The sequence below is a fragment of the Falco rusticolus genome, chromosome 4, assembly GCF_015220075.1.
Source record: "Falco rusticolus isolate bFalRus1 chromosome 4, bFalRus1.pri, whole genome shotgun sequence".
Classification (NCBI taxonomy): Eukaryota; Metazoa; Chordata; class Aves; order Falconiformes; family Falconidae; genus Falco; species Falco rusticolus.
The window spans coordinates 10,286,407-10,305,391 of NC_051190.1; the positions used below are offsets into that span (position 1 = coordinate 10,286,407).

Sequence of the window (18,985 nt, forward strand, 5' to 3'; positions counted from 1 at the left end):
GCGCCCCCCGCCCCGCCAGGCGCCGCGGGCAGGTGAGGGCCGGCTCGGCGGGGCCCCGGGGCGGGGGAGGCCGTGCGCGCTCCCGGGCGCCGCGCACCCCCCGTGGGCCGGCCCGGCGGGAGGCTGGGGCGGCCCAGGGCGTTGCCGCTCCCCGCGGATAAAGCCGGGCGGCGGCGGGGGCCGTGCAGAGCTGGGGAGCAGCGCGGGGCGGGCCGGGGCGGCGGCGGGGGGAACCGGGCGCAGGAGCCGTGCGGCCGCTGAGCGCCGCGTCCCTCCCCGCAGGCGCGGGCGGGCAGCGGGCGGAGCGGGCTGAGGAGGAGGCGGCGGAGGCGGAGCGGGGCCGCGCCATGAGCACGCAGGCGCGGGGCCAGGGCGGGCGCAGAGCGGCGGATCCCGACGGCGAGATGCCGGCCACCGAGAAGGACCTGGCGGAGGACGCGCCCTGGAAGCGGATCCAGCAGAACACCTTCACCCGCTGGTGCAACGAGCACTTGCGCTGCGTCAACAAGCGCATCGGCAACCTGCAGCACGACCTGAGCGATGGGCTGCGCCTCATCGCCCTCCTGGAGGTGCTCAGCCAGAAGCGCATGTACCGCAAGTACCACCAGCGGCCCACCTTCCGCCAGATGCAGCTGGAGAACGTCTCGGTGGCCCTCGAGTTCCTGGAGCGGGAGAGCATCAAGCTGGTCTCCATCGGTGAGTGCATCCCCTGCGGGTGCGTTGTCGGTTTATGTTGTTGGGGTTTTTTGCTTGTTTTGTTTTTTGTTGGTATGGGGGGTTTTGTTGTTGTGGTGGTTTTTTTTGTTGTCCCCCCCCCGTTTTATCGTGTGTTTTCTTTTTCCTGCGCCGGCCCTCTGCCTCGCAGGGCAGCCGCGGGGTGCTGCCCCCGGGGCACCGGTCTCGGCAGCCGAGGGAGCGCTGCCGCCCCTTCCCTTCAAGGAGAGGCTTTGGGGGTGCAGCGTGGTGCTGGAGCGCTGCCGCCCCTTCTCCTCAGGGCCAGCGTGGTGGTGGTGGTGTAAAGCTGTGTGTGCAGTGGGGCTGTCCCACAGCCCGGCTGGCAGTGCCTTCCTGTCCCCCTCAGCTGCTCTCCTAGTCACTCTCTCACAGGTGACGCTTTGCTGTCAGGGCTTTCCCTTGGGGAACCCAGTGCCAGAGCGTGTTCTGTCCCTGAGCCCCCAGTTTCCCCAGGAGCTGAGCCCTTCAGTAGCCCCAGCAGGAGATGCAGCCGGGCCAGTGCTTGCCCTAGCCCATGTCTGGCCAGGGGTGCCTGGGCTCTGGCGAGGTGCTGAGCCCAGCTCTGGGGCGGTGGGTGGGCTGTGGGGAGGCAGCTGCAGCCATCCGTGGTGCAAGGAGACTTTTCCTCCTCGCCAGGGCCCAGTATGTGATGCCAGTGTTCAGATGGGCATGGATGCTTGCCTAAGTGCAGTTGGAGCTTTTGAACAGGCTTGTGCTTTCTCTTTAATCTTCCTGCTGTGGTAAGGCATGGGTAGAAAACATACAAGGGCTGCTGCTAACTCCAGGAGATGTGTGGTTTAAGCTAATGCCCAGCCTGGCTGGTGCTGGCTTTGACTCTCCATACTGTACTGGAGGGTGCAATTGCTGGATAACTGGTGGTCTGCTCGGGAAACTAAAGCTGTTGGCATGCATGTCAAATTGCAGATGATCCCTCAGGAATGCCTGTGGTGACCATTTGGGGAATAGCTCAGGTGTGGCCACAATACAGTCTGTAAAGCAGTACAAATGCCTGAGAGATCTCTGGGAAGGAATGTGAATGCCTTTTCTAGCGTGTTGCCAGATAACTCTAATTACTGCCTACTGGTGACTCTGGCCTGGATGAATTGCACAGCTGAATTCGGGTGAGAGCAGCTCTACCCAGTTGTCTGAAACTCCTGGCCAGGGTGAAAGCTATTTCCCTTTAGAGGCTTCAGCTGCAATAGCAAGAAAATAACAAACTTGTCTGGTTTGGGGGGGCCCTCTCTGGAGACCTGTGGCTGCATGGTGTAGTGGGTATGCTGTAGTACCTCTCTACTAATGTGTAAAAGCAGCTTTGGACTAATGGGGACTGCTGGGTCCGGAATGGCTGATTATCCTCCTAGGGCAAAATAGCTAATGTACTTGCAGCTGGCAATGGAGCTGGTGCTAATTATTTACTTAGAGTTGCATTCCCTTTGCACACAGTGGGGTTCAAGTTGCAGCTGCTGACTCCTGGGCTGAGCTTGCTTTTGCTAACACCAGAGCTCACCTTTCTGTTTCAGCCACTGGAATAGCTCCTTAGCAGCCGCAGCGCTAACACCAGGCCAGTGCTCCCTTCCTGTTGCATTGTTTGCCCTAGAAAAACGTTGCTGCTCCAGCTGCTTTCCCACTAGCCTGTGGGTTTGGGAGATCAAGCTTAGTGCAGTCAGGCCTGGCTTCCAGCGACTTCCTTCCTAAAATGCTGCAGCAGCAGCAGCACAGCTGCCTTGCAGGATGAGGCTGAGCTGCAGTGTGGCCATAAACATTTAAGATGTGTCTAACTGTTTTGCAGTTTACTTGCGTTGTGTTGGCTGTTAAAGTAAATAAAAAAAAAAAACCCCGAAACAAGAAACATGTAGTTGAAGCTTTGGGAGAACAGAATGACTAGGGTTGCTAGTGCCTTTGCCATTGTCTCGACCTCTGTGTGGGGGGGTATACAGCTCTATCTGTGCTGTGCCACCAGAGCTGGAGCCAAGCAGTAACACAGGAGCCCTACTGTATGGTCCTGGATAAAGGGAGCGGCTCCTGAAAAAGCAGCCTCAACTTGCTTTCCAAAAAAGATGTTCAAAGCGAGCCTTGGTGCTCTGCTTTGTTGAAGAGGCTGAGGCGCGTGCCACCTCTCCGCAGGCGCGGCGTTGGCTGGGGTCGCTGCCTGTCCCTGCCGCCTTTTTCCCTGCAGGTTCTGAAGAACTCAGGGCTTGCTTTTTGTTTCTAGCTTGTACTCTCCTCTTTTGTGTTGCTGAGCAAAACCAGGGCTGTGACGGGGCCTGGAGCTATGTACCAGCAAAGGCTTTTAGGTGGAGAACTTTTATGACCAGCTTGGTCTTTAGGGCCTGGTGTGTTTAGGGCCAGCCCTGACCCAAATCAGCAGGGAAAACCTGACAGCTGTGGCTGCTGGATTTCTGGCATTAATGATGCCATCAGACCTCTGCGAAGTGGATGCAGGGCCTGTTCCAGTTATTATTTAACTTCCAGGAACATTTTGGAAGCTGTGTATTACGGCTCAGCTACTGCTGCTATACTACAGCCACACTCAAACTTTTTCAGTAGCAAGCTTTTGGCATTCCATTTTGTGCATTTAAAAGAAGTCTGCCTGTGCACAGAGAAATCAGTTAAATTTATAGTGTTTGGCCACAACCCCTTCTGGATGCACAGTTAGGAGTCCTGCCTCTCCTGCTGCTGTTGCCCCTTCTTGAGTCTCTGCTCAGTCTCTTGATAGTTCAGGATGCTGTTCTTATAAGTATGGAGTGCCTCCGCTTCAGTGCAGATTTAACCGCACGTGTGGTCTAATGTAAAAACAACTGTAAAGTACATAGGTGCTTTTTGCCATCCAGCAAAGATGGGATGTAAAGCTCTGAAAAAGCCGCTGTGAGGACAGGTGACTTCGTGGAGTTTTCTACTCAGCACCAGGTGACTGCTGTGCTACTCAAGTGTTAACAAGTGTTAAGTCTAGCTCTTTTTTTTTTTTTTTTTTTGTCTGCTAGACTGAGATAATTGCAGATTCCTGGGTGCTGAGTGGCATCTGGTGTGACAGGCACTGGGGAGTAGGATGCCAGGAATGCAGAGCACAAGGGCTTTGCTCTTGGCCAAAGAAGCTGATTGACTCTGCAGATTACTTTGTACAGGAGCCACACTGCCCCTTGGTAAAAGCTGTAGCAAGTGGCAGGGAAGGGGGGGGGTTGAAGCTAGCTTGGCACTGAGCTTGTCCCTCGAAACTGTGATACCGGGCAATCGGAGTCAACTGATTTAGCTTAGAAACAGAGTTCAGTGTCTGAAGCTTGGCAGGTGGTTTTGGGCTGTGAACTGCCAAGTTGCACTGGAGGCTGCAGCCAGCAGACCCTGGTGCACACTCTGGTGCTGTTCGGTGCCTGTTGGCAGTGTCCTTGTGGCTGCTGCTCGCCCAGTAGCTCTGTGTTGCTGGCAGAGGCAGGATGAGTGCTGGCTGGCTTGTTTGGTAAAACTGCTGTCTTACACTGCTGCAGTCTGATTGATCAAACTGAAAAACACATGGCTTCTCTACCAGGTAAGGGAGCTGATCTGGCTTGCCTCGCAGCTGCAGGACATCAAGTGATGATGCAGGTAAATGGATAGGCAGGGGCAGCTGGTTTGTCTTGGTGGTGGTCCTGAGTCATCCTGCAGTGCCTGGAGGGAGATGGGTGAGGAGAGGGTGGGATTATAATCATGATCTATTGGTACTTGCCTCATGGAGACTTTGGTGGTCTTGGGATGTCCCAGCTGCAGGAGTGCTTCTGGAAGGGCTGTTTCTTTCTGACCGAACCTAACTTGTGTATCAGGTGGGTTTTGGTTAATGACCAAGTACTTGATGCATCCAGTGTGCTCTGTAGAGCAGACCTCCAGCATGCTGTCAAGATGAAAGTATCTTGACCTGTGAGTCCGAGTACCTTGTGGAGTCTCTTCTTAAGAAAACAGCTGAAAACCAACTTTCTTCTCTAGGCTGTTGATGTACTGAGGGGTGACAAAACAAATCTTAATATTTTTGAGGAGAAGTCGTATATTCTAAAGCTTGGTAAGTGTATTGTCCTGTAATGCCTAGAGCTAGGTGCATGAAAACTGAAAAAAGGAAAATGTATTTTCAGCCTGTATACAGTTAGGGTCTTTCACTGTCTCACTTCAGGTGCTGTTAACACATCATAAGAAGGTAGTCAAAATACACTTGCATTTTGTCTGCCACTTACCTGTGACTTCCCTGGAGGCTGTTTTCTGGAAAATATCCAGTGTGTCTTGGAAGCAGGTTTCTGCTTCTTGGAAATGTGACACTTAATCCTTCCCCTCAAAGATTATTTTTGATAGAGTGGCTGTGGGCCTGACGGCTGGAGGTGGCTTCAGTTTCTGAGGGTGGTTGGTCTCCTCTGTTTCAATAGCTCGACTGCTGGTCTGAAAGCGTGGCTTTGCATAAGCTATTTGCTCCAAGTTATAGGAAACTTTAAGGTAGCTTACACAGACTGCTCTTGCATTCTTTTACATATGAGCGGAAACTTGTAAAGTGATCAAACTTCAGTAAAATTACTTGGGACCAGTTAGACTAATGTGCTAAACAGCTTTTTCATTTAAGGCGCTGAATGCTATGCCAGCTATTCAAGAAGGACTGAAGTCTTAACTGCTCCATATTCTAATGCCAGTCATGTATTGACTTACATGGGAATGTTTAAATCAAAATGGGTCACGATAACTCCTTTCCTAGCCTACAACTGTAATCTAAGAACGTGGTTAGCCTTGTGTGTGGCCATGCTTCTGCACTGCCAGTATTGTTCGGTGTCCGCTCCAAGCGATGGGAAGTAAAACAATGATCTCTGAATCTCCCAGGCTGCAGAGGAATTTTCTCTCTGCCCCTCAGAAACACTTTGATGTGCAGTTAGTCTGGGACCTGAACAAGGGCCTGCCAAGTTCAGACCGCTGATACATGCTGTGGCTGCACACCAGAGTGAAATGGTGTGTTGCAGGTGATGCTGGTGTGAGCAGACCTCTGCTGTACTGACACTCACCTGGTCTCTGCCACCAGCATCAGGTGGACCTGCCTGTGGACCTGTGCCTTCCTTTACTGCCTGGTGTGTGGTGCACAGCTCACAGAGATGACACCTGATCCATAAGGCGTTACAGTAATGGCAATGCAAAGCTCAGCGACCTGGAGTTTGGCTCTGCTAGGGCTTGGTACCACTGTGCCTGAAGAGCCGGTCCCAGCAGCTGTTGCTTACAAAGCATCAAACCTGATTTTTGGCTCTGGGTGAGGTAGCCAGGCTTTCTGTAGAGAAAGCTGTAGGTTCCTGTGAGATTTTTCTTGCTTTTTGTGTGTGCACTCTGCTAGTACAGTGGGTCCTGTTCCAGAGCACCCATCCATGGAGCGGGGGAGTCCTCTCCACACAGGTGTGCCAAGGTAGTGATGGGCATGCATGGTTGGTGGAAGCAGGTGAGGATGTGTTGCTGCAATCTGCTTGGACTTGGCAGGAAAAACAGAATCAGATGTTCCAAGTGTGTCTGCTGGAGGAGTGAAATGCTGTGTTAACTGTTGGTGGAAGTAAAAAAAAAAAATAGAGAAGGCTAAGGGAAGACACTGCCCAACCTCTTAAGGAGATTTGAGCAGTCTTTGCTACAGCCTTCACTGTATGGCACTGCTCACAGGGCTGTTTGTTGCAGGCTGAATTCATGCTGATGGTGGTGGTGGGAACGGATGAGTGTCTTCACATTGTGTTTGGAGAAATACGAGTAGCGGTTTTCATGAAAATACTGAGTCTGAAACCTGTGCTAGCTGCTAACGTATATTTTCTTGAAAGCTCTAGTACGAGCGTGTGGTAGAGGTGGGTACTCACCCACCCTTCTTGCAGCCGCTGCCTGGGTGGGGTGAGCAGAACTGCCCTGGCTCTTCCTGGGAACCTGACCTCAGGTTCAGAGTTGAGTCAACCGAGGTCTGAGGTTCTCTCTTCAATGGGCTAAGCAAGCTCTGCCCTGTGGATTTGAGTTAATTAACTGAAGCTGAAGTGAGGGTTTTCTCCCTGTGTCTTGCTTCTGGGGTCTTGGTACAGATATTTATTTTTTTAACCACCACCAGGCAAAAGTTTCTGTAGCTCACACTCCTGCCTATCTGTGTTCCTCCTGAGGAAGGACCAGTACTCTAATCTAACAGGAAAGACAGACACTTTCTTCTAGGTCGTCATTAGGAGATAAATCCTAGTTCCTGTACTTGAAAGCCTTGCAGTGAGTGTGTGTTGTACCATAACCAGATGTTTCTCTGGGCTCTGACATGGCCTCTAACCTGTCTGAGCCTTCCTCAGCTTTCTGTCCCTCATGCAACTAACCTTGAGTTCTGGAGATGCCTACATCATATCTGGTACATCATAATGAGGATTATCTGCTGTGGTGGGCTTTGGGTTCAGCTAATGGACAGCAATTCCTTGTGTAAACACCGTTCTGCTGTAAGCAGTTGAAGTCTCTAACATCCATAGTGAGATGTATGCAGTGTCTGGTTCCTGCTGTGCTAGTACATGGCAACTGCAATACTAGCAAGAATAAACTGGATTTTTTTTTTTTTGGTGTTAGTGAAAACAAGCTAGGCCACTTCAAAAGAAGCTTTGACTAAGTTCCTGGGGAAGCAAGGGTTGCCTTGCATGTCCTCCCTTGTGCTGAGTAACACAGCAGACACTGCCCTGGAGCTGCGTGGGGGTGGGCGGAGGATGAAGCAGCTGAATCCTGTCTCTTCTGGTGTGATGGGTTGGGGTTGTTTGGACCCCCTGTTGATGCTGCCCTTGGAAGAAAGCAGCCATGGCTCTAATAAACCCAGTGGCCACACATACAGCTGCACTGTCTGGTTGCTAATGAGATGTTTCCTCTGAGTCAGATAGGTGATGGTCCTCTGCTGTTCATTACAACTCACAGAAGCAGACAGCTAATCTAGGGAAGGAGCCAATAAATACTGAAGGACATCTCCAACTTTAAAACATAAATTCAGCTTATATTGCAGAGCTGTTTTCTCTGGGTCACTGAAATATAGCAAGTTTTATTGATCAGGCTGGTAAGGTGGTACTGGCAGAGCTTTGAACATCCAGGCTGGGATCTTTCTTGCAAAGGGACAAGCTGTTTTCATCTAACAGCAGCAGCAGGTTGCATGAACTCTCCTGCTGACTTTCCCAGTAATAGCACAAAAATGCACGTGAGCTACAGTGACATCATGGGCCGTGGCTCCTTCTCCCTTGCTTCAGGGCATGCCGTAAATCATGACGCATTTATTTGTCAGAGCTCTGCATTATTCCAGCATGAGCTGGCCAGGCTTTGTGGCAGCACAGCTCCAAACACGGGGTCCTTTGAGAGCGAGGTGGGCGCAGACACTGCCATCCTGGCACCCAGCCTCCCTGCAGTGAGGGAGAAATTGGGCAAGGGCTGTTGCAACAGCATGTCCTGGTGTCGCCCAAGGAGCACGCTAGCAGGCAGTGCATTGCTGCAGCCGGTGCCCGCATGGCATGGGTGCTGTGCTGAGCAAGCCTCTGCTCTCGCCACGCTGCTGGGGAAGCACTCGCTGTCTTCCCGAAGCCTGAGTGGAGTGGGAGCATTGCAGCACTGGCCACAGGCCCTCTGTGCCTCTGGCCGCAGCACCTCCGCTGCTGCGGAGCGGTAGGTGGAAGCGGTGGAGGCGCCTTCCCGCTGGCCTGGGGATGGTGTGTTGCCACCCACTTGTGCTGAAATCTGGGGGGCACTTCGGAGTGGCTGCCTGTGAGATGAGCTCTGGGCTGAGCTATTACATGCTGCTCTGAAATGCCAACTCCCGTGCCTTGCATAGGTGCTGTGAGCACATCTGGACCGAGGGGGGTGGGATGCTGGCTGGGGGTGGGATGCTGGCGGCTGTCTCTCTTCCACGGCTCGCAGCCCACAGCGATTTTGGGCTACCCTGGGCGCTTGCGGCTGCCTACTGGTTTTGATTAGTCTGTGGCTGCTCTTGTGAGGAGACAATGTAAGTGTCTGTATTTCTGAGCCTGTATTAAAGGGCACTCTCGTGGTTGGTGGGCCTAAAACCAGCTGTAGGTGGCAACTGGTGAGCTATGCTATGTAAACACGCTTTGAAATTCTCCTCTGGAGCCCTGCAGCAGAAGGCGCAGTGTACAGAGCTGCTCTGAGCAAACACCAGTGATATATGCATCTGAAGGTTATTCAAACACAGAAGAGGAAATACTGTTCCCCTTGGCTAGATACTAACCTGCCATATCTGTGCTTCCTTTAATTGGTATAATTAACTGTTTTACATTCCTTTTCTCTCAACACCCTTGCAGCAATAGGTGTAGCAGCTTTAGTGGACTTCACATAAGCAAATAACCGGCAAGCCAGGTCTCTGAGCTAGTTTAGCTAGGTCTTGAGGTTAAAACACTGAGTATGTCTTACAGGTGACCTTCACCTTCATGCAGATCCTCACTTTCTTACAAGGTGAGTGGTAGCAGCAGGTCCCCTGGGCTTGGACCACAGGAGTGAAGAGCCTGAGCTGGGGGGTATGTGCAGTGCCCTGCATTTGTCCCAGCATCTCCCTGGCTGGGAGCTGGCAGTTTAACAAAGACTCCCTGCATCTGTCATGGTGTGAGACACAAATCTTGGATTAATCTGACTGCTTTCAATCCTCACTACAGAATGAGGAACACTAGTTTGCTAAACAACGTTGGTGTCTAACTGTCATCTTGGTGGTGCAAGATACCAAGTGTTACTTCATCTTCATAGCTAGACAGTGAATTTTGGTAGGGTTTCTTTCTCTCTGCAAGAGACGGAGTAATTTTACTTGTCAGTCTCCCAAATAATCCAAAGCCCAGGCACCTTTTGAGCCTGCTCCAACACCTGGATGCTGCTGTTTGCTGGTGTCACTGCTAGCCATGGTGACTCCCCGCAGCTGTTACTTCCTCAGATGTGGCTTGTTGTCAGATTCCCCTGTGGGAGGGAAGAGTTTGTGTCTGAGCAGACTTAATGTACTGGCTGTGGGAAGACTCAGGATGTTAATTGTGGTGTTTCAGCTTTGTTCTGGCTGTTGATCGACAGTGTGACTGCATGCAAATATCTGATAGCTTATGTAACTGCTTGAACAAGATCAATGGTCTAATAAAAAGTCAAACAGCTTTAGTTGTCTCTGAGGATTATTTCTTTTGGTAACTTTTACGCTTGTTGTAAAAATGCAGCTATGAAGAAATAGAGAAGCTAGGCTGGTGACTGGTAAGGAAACTTGTGGTGATCTTGAAAGGGCAGTGACTTCCAGTGCCACAGCTGGAGCTCAGCAGTGCTGGATGCTGTGGCTGTCAGATGTCAGCACAAAGACATGGAAACTCCTTGTGGTTATGGTATCTAATGCTGGCTCAAGTGAGTCTGACACTTTTAACAGGGCATGCAGCATGTGTGCTGGACAACTGAAGAGCTCTATCAAATATGGGTGGCCAGAGGGGGAGGGTAACTCTTGCCACAACCCAGTACAACTGCTGTCAGAGAAGACCCTGGCTGGCAGAGGTTGCCTGCACATTGGTAAACCAGCTCCTGTACTAATAGTATTTCTCAGACCTAACCTGACTGGTGAGCAAGAGCAAGGATTGCCAGCTCAATCAAATTGACAAAGACCAAGTGAGATGTCTGCTTGAGGGGCCACAAAATCAGGCTGCTGAGGAGCACCTGCAGATCCTTGGAGCGGTGCAGATGTAGGCGCATCCAAAAAAAGTTAGAAAAAGCCCGAGAGAGTCTTCCAGTGGTTCAGGCTCTCCCCCAAAATGTAAGAGTGAAGAAACACTAATTGCGTTCAGGTCACAGCTGCTGTGAAGTGGTCAGGCTCAGCCCTGCCCTTGGTGCTGTGGCTCTGGATGATTATGGCTGCTAAGTGAGTATCACTTGGCATGCTAATGACTTGCAGGCGTCTGCAGTTATAGACATAGGAGCATGTGGGACTCCTGGTCAAGGGTATGGCTAAGACCTTGTCCCAGAGAATTAACCACATCATTGTTGGGATCCTCACTTGAGTATATACCAATATACTGCTTTCTGGGTGGAAACAGTTTGGAGATGTTCTGCAAGGGTCAACTCATGGAGGTGGCTTGCTCTGCTGTGAAAGCACCAGGAGCAGCAGACTCCAGTGAGGAGCTGCTAGTTCAGGCCCTGGAAATGGTGGAGATGCCTGGGGTGCCTTGGGTGGAAAGCTCTGCCGAACTCTGCTTCAGGGGCCAGGGAAGCCCCCTGAAGTTAGTGGCACAAAACCCTACTTCAGCAAATCTGCTTCAGGTTTTGCTGTGGTTTTTGTATCCTAGTTCAAAGTTCAGTGTTTAAAGAAATACTACTTTTGATATAGGTAAATAACTGAAAAAGCTATGTACCTTTAACAGGTTTTTAATTGCAAGGAGGAAAATTATCTGCTTCATGTGAAGTGCTGCAACTATTGGTTGAAAACACTGCCTAAGGCAGAGGAAGCTTAAATATTTTAATTAACCAGATTTATTACTTAAACACAGGCTTTAACAAGCTGTAGAATAGTTCATACTCTAGCTGTAAGAAAAGTATCTCGGGCTTCTGAAGCAGTACATGGACAAGCAAGAGTATTTGAGGTCAGATGTAGAAGCTGAAATAAGCAGCCCAGTCTCTGTCTAAGAGTAGGACAAACATCTGTGGGGCTTTTGCTCTGTCTGTCTGGAGGTAATAGCATGTTAATAAATATTTTTCATGGTAAAATGGAGGAATTTATAACAAATGAGCTAACCTAATGCTGTACCTAACCTGGTAGGTAACTGGGAGGGGTATGGGAGGTCAGGCAGTGCAGCTTGTGATGTTACTGCAACTGTTCCTGCTCTAGTAAAATTGCCTCCAGAGCCAGTGGGGTTTTTTTTGTGTGTTGTGTTAAAAATGTGAAATACAATAGGTCTGCAAATGTGAACAATATGAGTCTGCAGATTAAAAATGAGATCTTGCAGCTGGTGAGGATTTGGGTAATTGCCGGCACCCTGTTCAGTCGATGTGTGTGTGGTGGAGCGCTGTCCCTGAAGCCTAGGGAGAGAGCTGTGAGCTTGTGAAGCTTGGAAAGACTTGTGTGAAGCCTTTAGCTGGAAGACTTAAAGTCCAGCCTCTGGAGAGGAAAGGTGGTATCCCTCTGAGCGCTGGCTAGCTCGGAAACGCTGTTAGCAGCCAGAGCCTGTTACGGCTGAGCAGCTCCTGACAAAGTTGGATTAGGCTGACGGTGTCAAATGAGCAGAGCTGCTCCTGCATCTTGCTAGAAGCAGCCTATGCAGGGAAGAAGGGAGGCATGGCCCCGAGCAGAGCCTGTGGATGGCACAGGAGCCACGGTGTGGGAGAGTGGCACTGGGGGCTGGGGCCAGCCAGCCTGCAGCAGCTGGTGTGAGCTGGGGGGGGTCCCTCGGGCAGCTCAGAGTGATGCAAAACTCACACATCCAAAGCAAAGCTTTGCTGGGTGGTGAGTGAGTTTGGGTGGGAGGAGCGGGTATGTGGGCTGCACAAGTGTGTGTCGCACAGCTGTGGCTAATATGTGCTCAAGCTGTACCATTAATCCCATATGGTCCTCTTTAAGGTGCTCAGAGACCACCCATGCAGACTGTGCCTCTGCAGATACACTGCTGCTCTCCTGCTCATGAAAGCTTCTCTCAAAAGAGGTCTGTCTGATAGTGGCTGCCGCCATCGGATGAATTACCTGGGCCTCAAGCCAAGCATCTTTTCCTTACGTTAGCGGCTTGTAGCTGAAACCATATAAACACAGCGCTATCCTGTGTGGGTTGTTAAACACACAGGGCTTAAATCTCGACTGCGCAGGGGTGAGCCCTGTGCTGTGTGCGGGTGGAAGCGTGTTTACTGCTGCGTTGCACAAGTATACAAAAATATGTTCAAATGATGTCACTGCTTCTTCCAGAAAGAGGGTGAAACTGCTTCCTTCAAGAAGCAGCTGCACAACACAATGTTTTTTTAAAATTTTATTTAAAGATTGACATTCCAGGAAGAAAGTGGACTCCTTCCTTCTTGGACAGGGATGGTCATGGTTTCTAGTGGAGGGGAGGACAGGTGTCTGTATGTGGAAATCTCATGAAGAACTAACGTCTAGCTGGCTTACACACAAAACATTAAGACATCTTCATAGTGGTCACGGAAAAGCAGCAGTGCCTGCCAGGACTGCAGGGATGCACGGTGGATGCACAGTGTTTGTAGTGACTGTGCCACTACCCTGAGCATCCTCACTTGGTGCATGGCTGCAGAAGGCAGCCTGGCTTGTGCAGATGTGCCATCCCCCTCTGGATGGGCACCGGAATGGTGATGCTGAGGTGGTGGCTGGAGCTCGGAGGCAGGATGGTGGCTGATTTCAGGTGTTCAGCACCTGTATGGTAGTGGCCTGGTGAGATGTATTCTGGTGGCACCTTGGGGGTGTAGGGCTGCTTTCGGTGCTGTGTGTTTAAGAGTGCATACTTACGCCTGAATGTCAAAATGAACTGTTGAAATGGCTCTGATGTTGAAGGGAGATTTCCAAAGCAGCTGTTCTGATCTGCAGTGGGGATACAATTGCATGTGTCATGGTTTAGCCCCAGCTGGCAACTAAGCCCCATATCAGCAGAGTAAAAATGACAAAACTCATGGGTTCAGATAAAGACAGTTTAATAGGTAAAGCAAAAGCCGCACATGCAAGCGGAGCAAACAAAGGAATTCATTCACCAGTTCGCATTGGCGGGCAGGTGTTCAGCCATCCCCAGGAAAGCAGGGCTCCATTGCGTGTAAGTTACCGGGGAAGACAAAACACTCTAACTCTGAATGTCCCCCCATCCCCACCCCGCCTGCCTTCTCCTTCCCCCAGGTTTATAAGCTGAGCATGCATGGGATATCCCTTTGGTCAGTGGGGGTCAGCTCTCCTGCCCGTGTTGGGTGTCGTCCATCTTCCCCTTCACAGAAGGGCATCGTTTTGCATTAAGATGTCTCTGCCAGTCAAACCTTTAGCCTTTCTGTAACAGGATCATGTTGTGGTTTAATCCCAGTTGGCAACTAAGCCCCATGCTCACCCACTCCCCCCTGGTGGGATGCGGGGATAATCAGCAGAGTAAAAGTGGGAAAACTCATGGGTTGAGATAAAGACAGTTTAATAAGTAAAACAAAAGCCAGACACGCAAGCAAAGCAAGCCAAGGAATTCATGCACCCATTCCCGTGGCAGGCAGGTGTTCAGCCGTCCCTGGGAAAGCAGGGCTTCATCGTGGGTAACACTTATTCAGGAAGACAAAAGGTTCTAACTCCAAATGTGTCCACCTTCCTCCTCCTTCCCCCAGGTCTATAAGCTGAGCATGCTGCCATATGGTATGGGATATCCCTTTGGTCAGCGGGGGTCAGCTCTCCTGCCTGTGTCGCCCCCCCCCCCCCCCCCCCCCCAACTCCTTGTGCCCCCCAGCCCCCTCGCTGTGGGGTGGGGTGAGGAGCAGAGAAGCCCTTGGCTCTGTGCAAGCTGCTCAGCAATAACAGAAACATCCCTGTGTTATCAAGGCTGTTTTCAGCACAAACCCAAAGCGGAGCCCCATACCAGCTACTATGAAGAAAAATTAGCTCTATGCCAGCCAAAACCAGTACATGTTGTTGGAGATTAATTACCTTTTCTATTACTTCTCAGGGAAATGGTAGGATGGAGATAGATGACCTGCTGATAAATTCTGGAATAACTTGTCACTAAGCTACAGAGGGCTGTAGAGCATCTGTAACAGGGCATCTGTGCTGAAATACTTCAAAAGAAACCTGTATGGAGCAGTGCTGTTAGGCTCCGATTCTGAGCACCTACCAAAACGCAGACAAACCACAAATCTTTGGCATAGCTAAAGTAACTGGCAGGGTATTTTCTGATGTGTCACCAGCCCCAGACCACAAAGTATGCTCTGATCCTGAACTCTTGGTGCTGCAGCATGGGGTGGAGGTGGGTTGAGCTGTGCAGGGCTGCATGAATGGGGATTTCCTTCGAACAACCCTGTGCACAGTGAATCACAGTCAGTGCAGTGATTCTGGTTTCAGATGGAAAAATTGAATCTTGGTGTGTGTTGTGGCCAAGGATTTCCCCAAACAGTAATCACATCTGATAATTTCTAATGTGTTGGTTTTGGCTTCAGAAACTCCATCCATTGCAGCTTTCGTGCCTGGTGTCTGCCGCACAGAAGATGTTAGACAGCCCTATCTGAATGGGCTCATTTATCTCAGCAGGATTTTACATGCTGTTTCTTATAACTATCTTGACCTACCCCCACTGTGAGTAAACATGCTCTTCACTAATGCAGAGGTCATTGTGATGTCTGGAAACCTCTGATATACTTGTTGCTCTTTTGCCTCGCCAAGGCTTTTTTTCTTTTTTCCCTTTCTGTAGCCACATCTCTTGTACCTTTTCCATCCCCAGAGCACGCTGGTGCTGAGGGGGTGGACCTTCCTGTTGGTCCCCTGCACTGAAGCTCGGTCACCTTCCTTCAGTAATGGAAGGTACAGCACAGTGCTGATGGCTTGTCCACCTAATGCATCTGCTGGCCCCTGGGAAGTCTTTGCAAGAACTAGCCTGGTTTTTAACCTTGATGCAACCTGAAGCGACCTGGTGAGGTTTGGGATTACCTTAATCTTGCAGGGATGGTTACTGCAGTCTCATGCCTCGGCGACGATTCTTAGTTTTGCTGCGTTACTTGCAGAAATTTGGCTCCACAGCTTTATTCATATGTTTGTATCTGCAGTGGGGGATAAATGTGTGTATATATACCCACATATATGTTTATCAGCTTAGCCTTGCTGACGGAGGCTTGGCTTTCTGGCTGTGTGAGGAGGTGATCTGTTGTGAGGTGGTGCTTTTTTTGTTTGTGTGCATGGAATAACCTCGAGTTTATTGGACTCCTAGACAAGTATTTTGGCCTAGGCTTGGGCAATCTTGTATTTGGCTAGAATTTTCATGAAACGTGTTTCCTGTGAGTGGGGTGGTGGTGTTGCTGGCTGGGCCGTAGCTCCCAGCTCTGGTGGGAGGGCTGTGCCGCAGCAGTGGATGTGCTGCCCCGTGGGGAGCAGGACCCTGGCCCAGGCTCGCTCCCCTTCCCCTCCCCGCCCGGGGCAGGGGCTGCAGCTTGTGTCCCATCACTCCGCTTCAGAAGCCGAGCCAAGCATTTCTCAGCAGAACGTGGCAAAGGCGGCGGGGTGTGTGTGTGTGTGTGTATCCTCTCTTCCCCCTTCCCTCCATCATTTCACAGAAATCCACTTTCCGGCATGTTCGCTCCCCGCTGCGGGGACTTTCCTTCACAAGTCATTACCACCGAGTGATTAATCAGCCCCCGGGCGGCTGGCGTGGCCTGTCCCCGCCGTTTCCCGGCGCTTCCCTCCGCCGGCGCCTGACCCGGGGTGGCGGCGGTGGGGGGGCGGTGGGGGCCGCCGACCGGCCCTCGCCGGGGGCTTTCCCAAGCCCCTGCAGCCCGCGGGGTCGATGGAACCGGTCTGCGGGTTGCTGCCGGCCGTGCCGACCCGCGAGGAGGGGGGGGGCTGCTGGGTCACCCCGACCCGGGGAGGGGGTTGTGCAGGAAGGTCCCAGGCGGGCGGGGCGCCCTGTGCGGGGGGGGGGCGGTCGGGGGTCGCAGGGCCCGCTGCTGCCCGCGGTGCGTGTGCCCGCTGTGCGTGTGCCCGCTGTGGCACGCCGGGGGCAGCGGCAAGCGGGAGCCGGGCTGGCCCGGGGGGGCGGCGGGGTGAGCTCGGCAGCGGGGAGTGCGCTGTGCCGGGCGCCCGGGGTCCGCGCTTGCAGGGCCCGGTGCCGGGGCGGTGTGGCCCCCCCGTGCCCCCCGCTGTGCCCCCGGCGCCGGGGCCCGGGGTGAGGGCGGGCGCGGCCCCGGGCCTCGCTCGTGGAGCGGAGCAGCGCTGGTGGCCACGGCTGCTGCGCAGGGGCCGCGCGTTCAGGCTCCCCCCGCCACCGACGGGCACCCCGAATGCGCAGCGGCGGGCCGGGCCCGGCGGGCCGTGACAGCCGCGGTTCTGCGGTGCTGCGTCCCCACTCGCCGCTGACCCCTCTGTCCCCGGTGGCGATGCGCCTGGTGGCAGGGTCGCACGTGCGCTGACACCCCTTGCTGGGCTCCTCCGCAGCCCGAGATCCACACGTTTTACCTTCTCGTGTCCACAACTTGGTAGCGGCTCTGAAGGCCACGGAAACCTTAGGTGCGTTCAGACCGAAAGGATTAAGGAATTTGATCATAAGCCACACGCAGTTTGACTTTTTTCCCCACCCACCCTAACAATTCCTAATTTTGAAATTCTTGACTTCTTCCAGCCCCCTTGGGTGTTTTCAGTTTCTCTCGGAGAAGCTGGGTTGGTTGCTGTTGCTGTTACACTGCTGGCTTCAGCTTGCTTCATGTTATGCCTTTCTTTTCTGGATGTGAGCCTTAAGTGGTCTCTGGGTACCTATTAAAAAGTTGGGCAGAGCTATTTTCATCTGTATTTCACTCCTGTGAGCTCCACTGGTTTAATTATTTTTATTCTTTTCTGTATTAAAAGTCTGTCTGACTTTTTTTTTCCTTGCCAAACCTACCCTGAAAGGACTGGAGTTGAACTTATTTTTACAGTTGCCTGTTCCACCTCATAAGAGATCCTTTCCAGAGGCCCAATGTGCACCAGTCGACAGCGCAGGGTGATGGATGCAACAGTGGCCTGAAGTCCTCTGACTGATCTAAAGGGTTTCAAATCCAATTAAAGTAAAAACTGTTGAAAACCTCTGAATTGTAATGTTTAATCACTCAAATCCTAAGATAAGCCTCACAGAGGAATCAACTTTTTGTTGGTGTAGTTTTTTTGTTTGGTTGGTTTTTTTTGGTTTGGTTTTTTCTTTCTTTTGTAATAACCAGACATCCTGGTAAGCATAGAGGAAAATGGTTTCCATCCCCTTGGAAAAAAATAAAAAAGGAAAACCCCCAACATTTTTTCCATCCTCCTGTCTGTGCCCAGATCAGCACTCAGTTAATGTGCTGAAAGCCCTCCAGTGAAATGGCATTTCTCCTCTGAAAAGCTCACCTTGTAAAAACCTTAGTGGATCTGCTGCGTACATGGTGTATCACTTGCACTTCCTGAAGATAGCTTCCTCGGGTACCAAACACCCAGAGGCTCGTTGGTAAAGCTGACCACTGGCTGCATCTCAGCAGGGTGCAGGAGCTAAGTTGGGAGCGGATGAGATGAAGGCCTGCTGGTGTTCACCTAAGCTGGATGCTGAGGAAAGCTCTCCAATGGGTCACAGCATCAACTGCGAACACTGCTGAGAAGCAGAGATGCAGTGCGGCTGGAGCATGTTGCCGTTAGAGGCTAGCAGGTCACAGCTCGGAATCCATGAACTGGCCCAAGATCAGCTGCCCTGGTGCCAGCTCCGAGCAGTGAGCGCAGCCGGGGCTCCCGCAGGATGAGCCGGCTGCACACGGGCAGGCGACAAGCTGTGTGCCGAGCTCCAGAAGCTGCCAGGTGGACCTGGGCTTAAGGGTCACTGGAGGAAATGGTTGCAGTATGTTCTCAATGCACAGAGGAACCCGCGTAATTGATTTAAAGACATATTATCCCTACAGAGGATGTCGCTAATGGCTTTAGCAGGCACGGCAAGCCTGTGAACACATACTGTATGCTTCGGCAAAGAATTTCCTTAGGCAGCTCACTCAGTTTCATCTCATCTGCATAGTTCTGCTTGGTATGGACACAGTGTGGAGCAGGGCTTTTGAAAGAGCTCAGTTCAATGTGGAGTTTTCACTGTTGCAGAAGATTAAACCTTAGCGAGCGCTTAATTTTTCTGGCCCCCAATTGCTATATTGTTTAACAATAGGTGAGAATAACTGGAGGTGGGAAAATGCTCAGAAACTTCAAGACACTGGGATTTAAAATACCTACAGTCTCCATTTAAGTGATCTATAACTGAACTTCATGCACTGTACAAGCTTCCTTCCACATCTGGAAATAAGGAGTAGGGGTGGCTGTTGAGACTGCTCCTTTGTTTTGTGTTAAGGAGCATGCATCTTGGGTTCTTCCATGTAATGCATAAACCACAATTTTCAGTAGGGAGAACATCGATTGGAGAAGGTGACCACTTTTTAGAGAAGCTGGGTGCAAAGATGAGTGCTGGTTGTTGTAGAACTTCCATATGTGATCAACAGCAAAACGTATGAGATGTCTTTGCCCAGACTGTAAATGAGCTGGGTTGACTTCAGCCTCAGCCGAGAAACTGTTTAAAAAAAAATAAATATATATATATATAAATGCACTACTCAAAAACTGCTTTTTCAGTCCTTCATTTGTTTT

At 51.4% G+C, this 18,985-nt stretch overlaps 1 protein-coding gene across 5 annotated transcripts in view; it reads left to right on the forward strand.

The window, feature by feature from the left end:
• Positions 1-172: 172 nt before the first annotated feature.
• Positions 173-18,985, forward strand: part of FLNB (filamin B) — a 73,599-nt gene continuing 54,786 nt past the window's right edge. For 3 of the 5 annotated variants that reach the window (XM_037382860.1, XM_037382864.1, XM_037382861.1), the window contains exon 1: positions 333-696. In XM_037382860.1, coding sequence (XP_037238757.1) covers positions 348-696 — 349 coding nt within the window. In that variant the 5' untranslated portion in view covers positions 333-347. Of the gene's footprint in view, positions 697-18,985 lie in introns of all 5 variants that reach the window. The other 2 variants (XM_037382863.1, XM_037382862.1) reach the window with 2 other exon arrangements.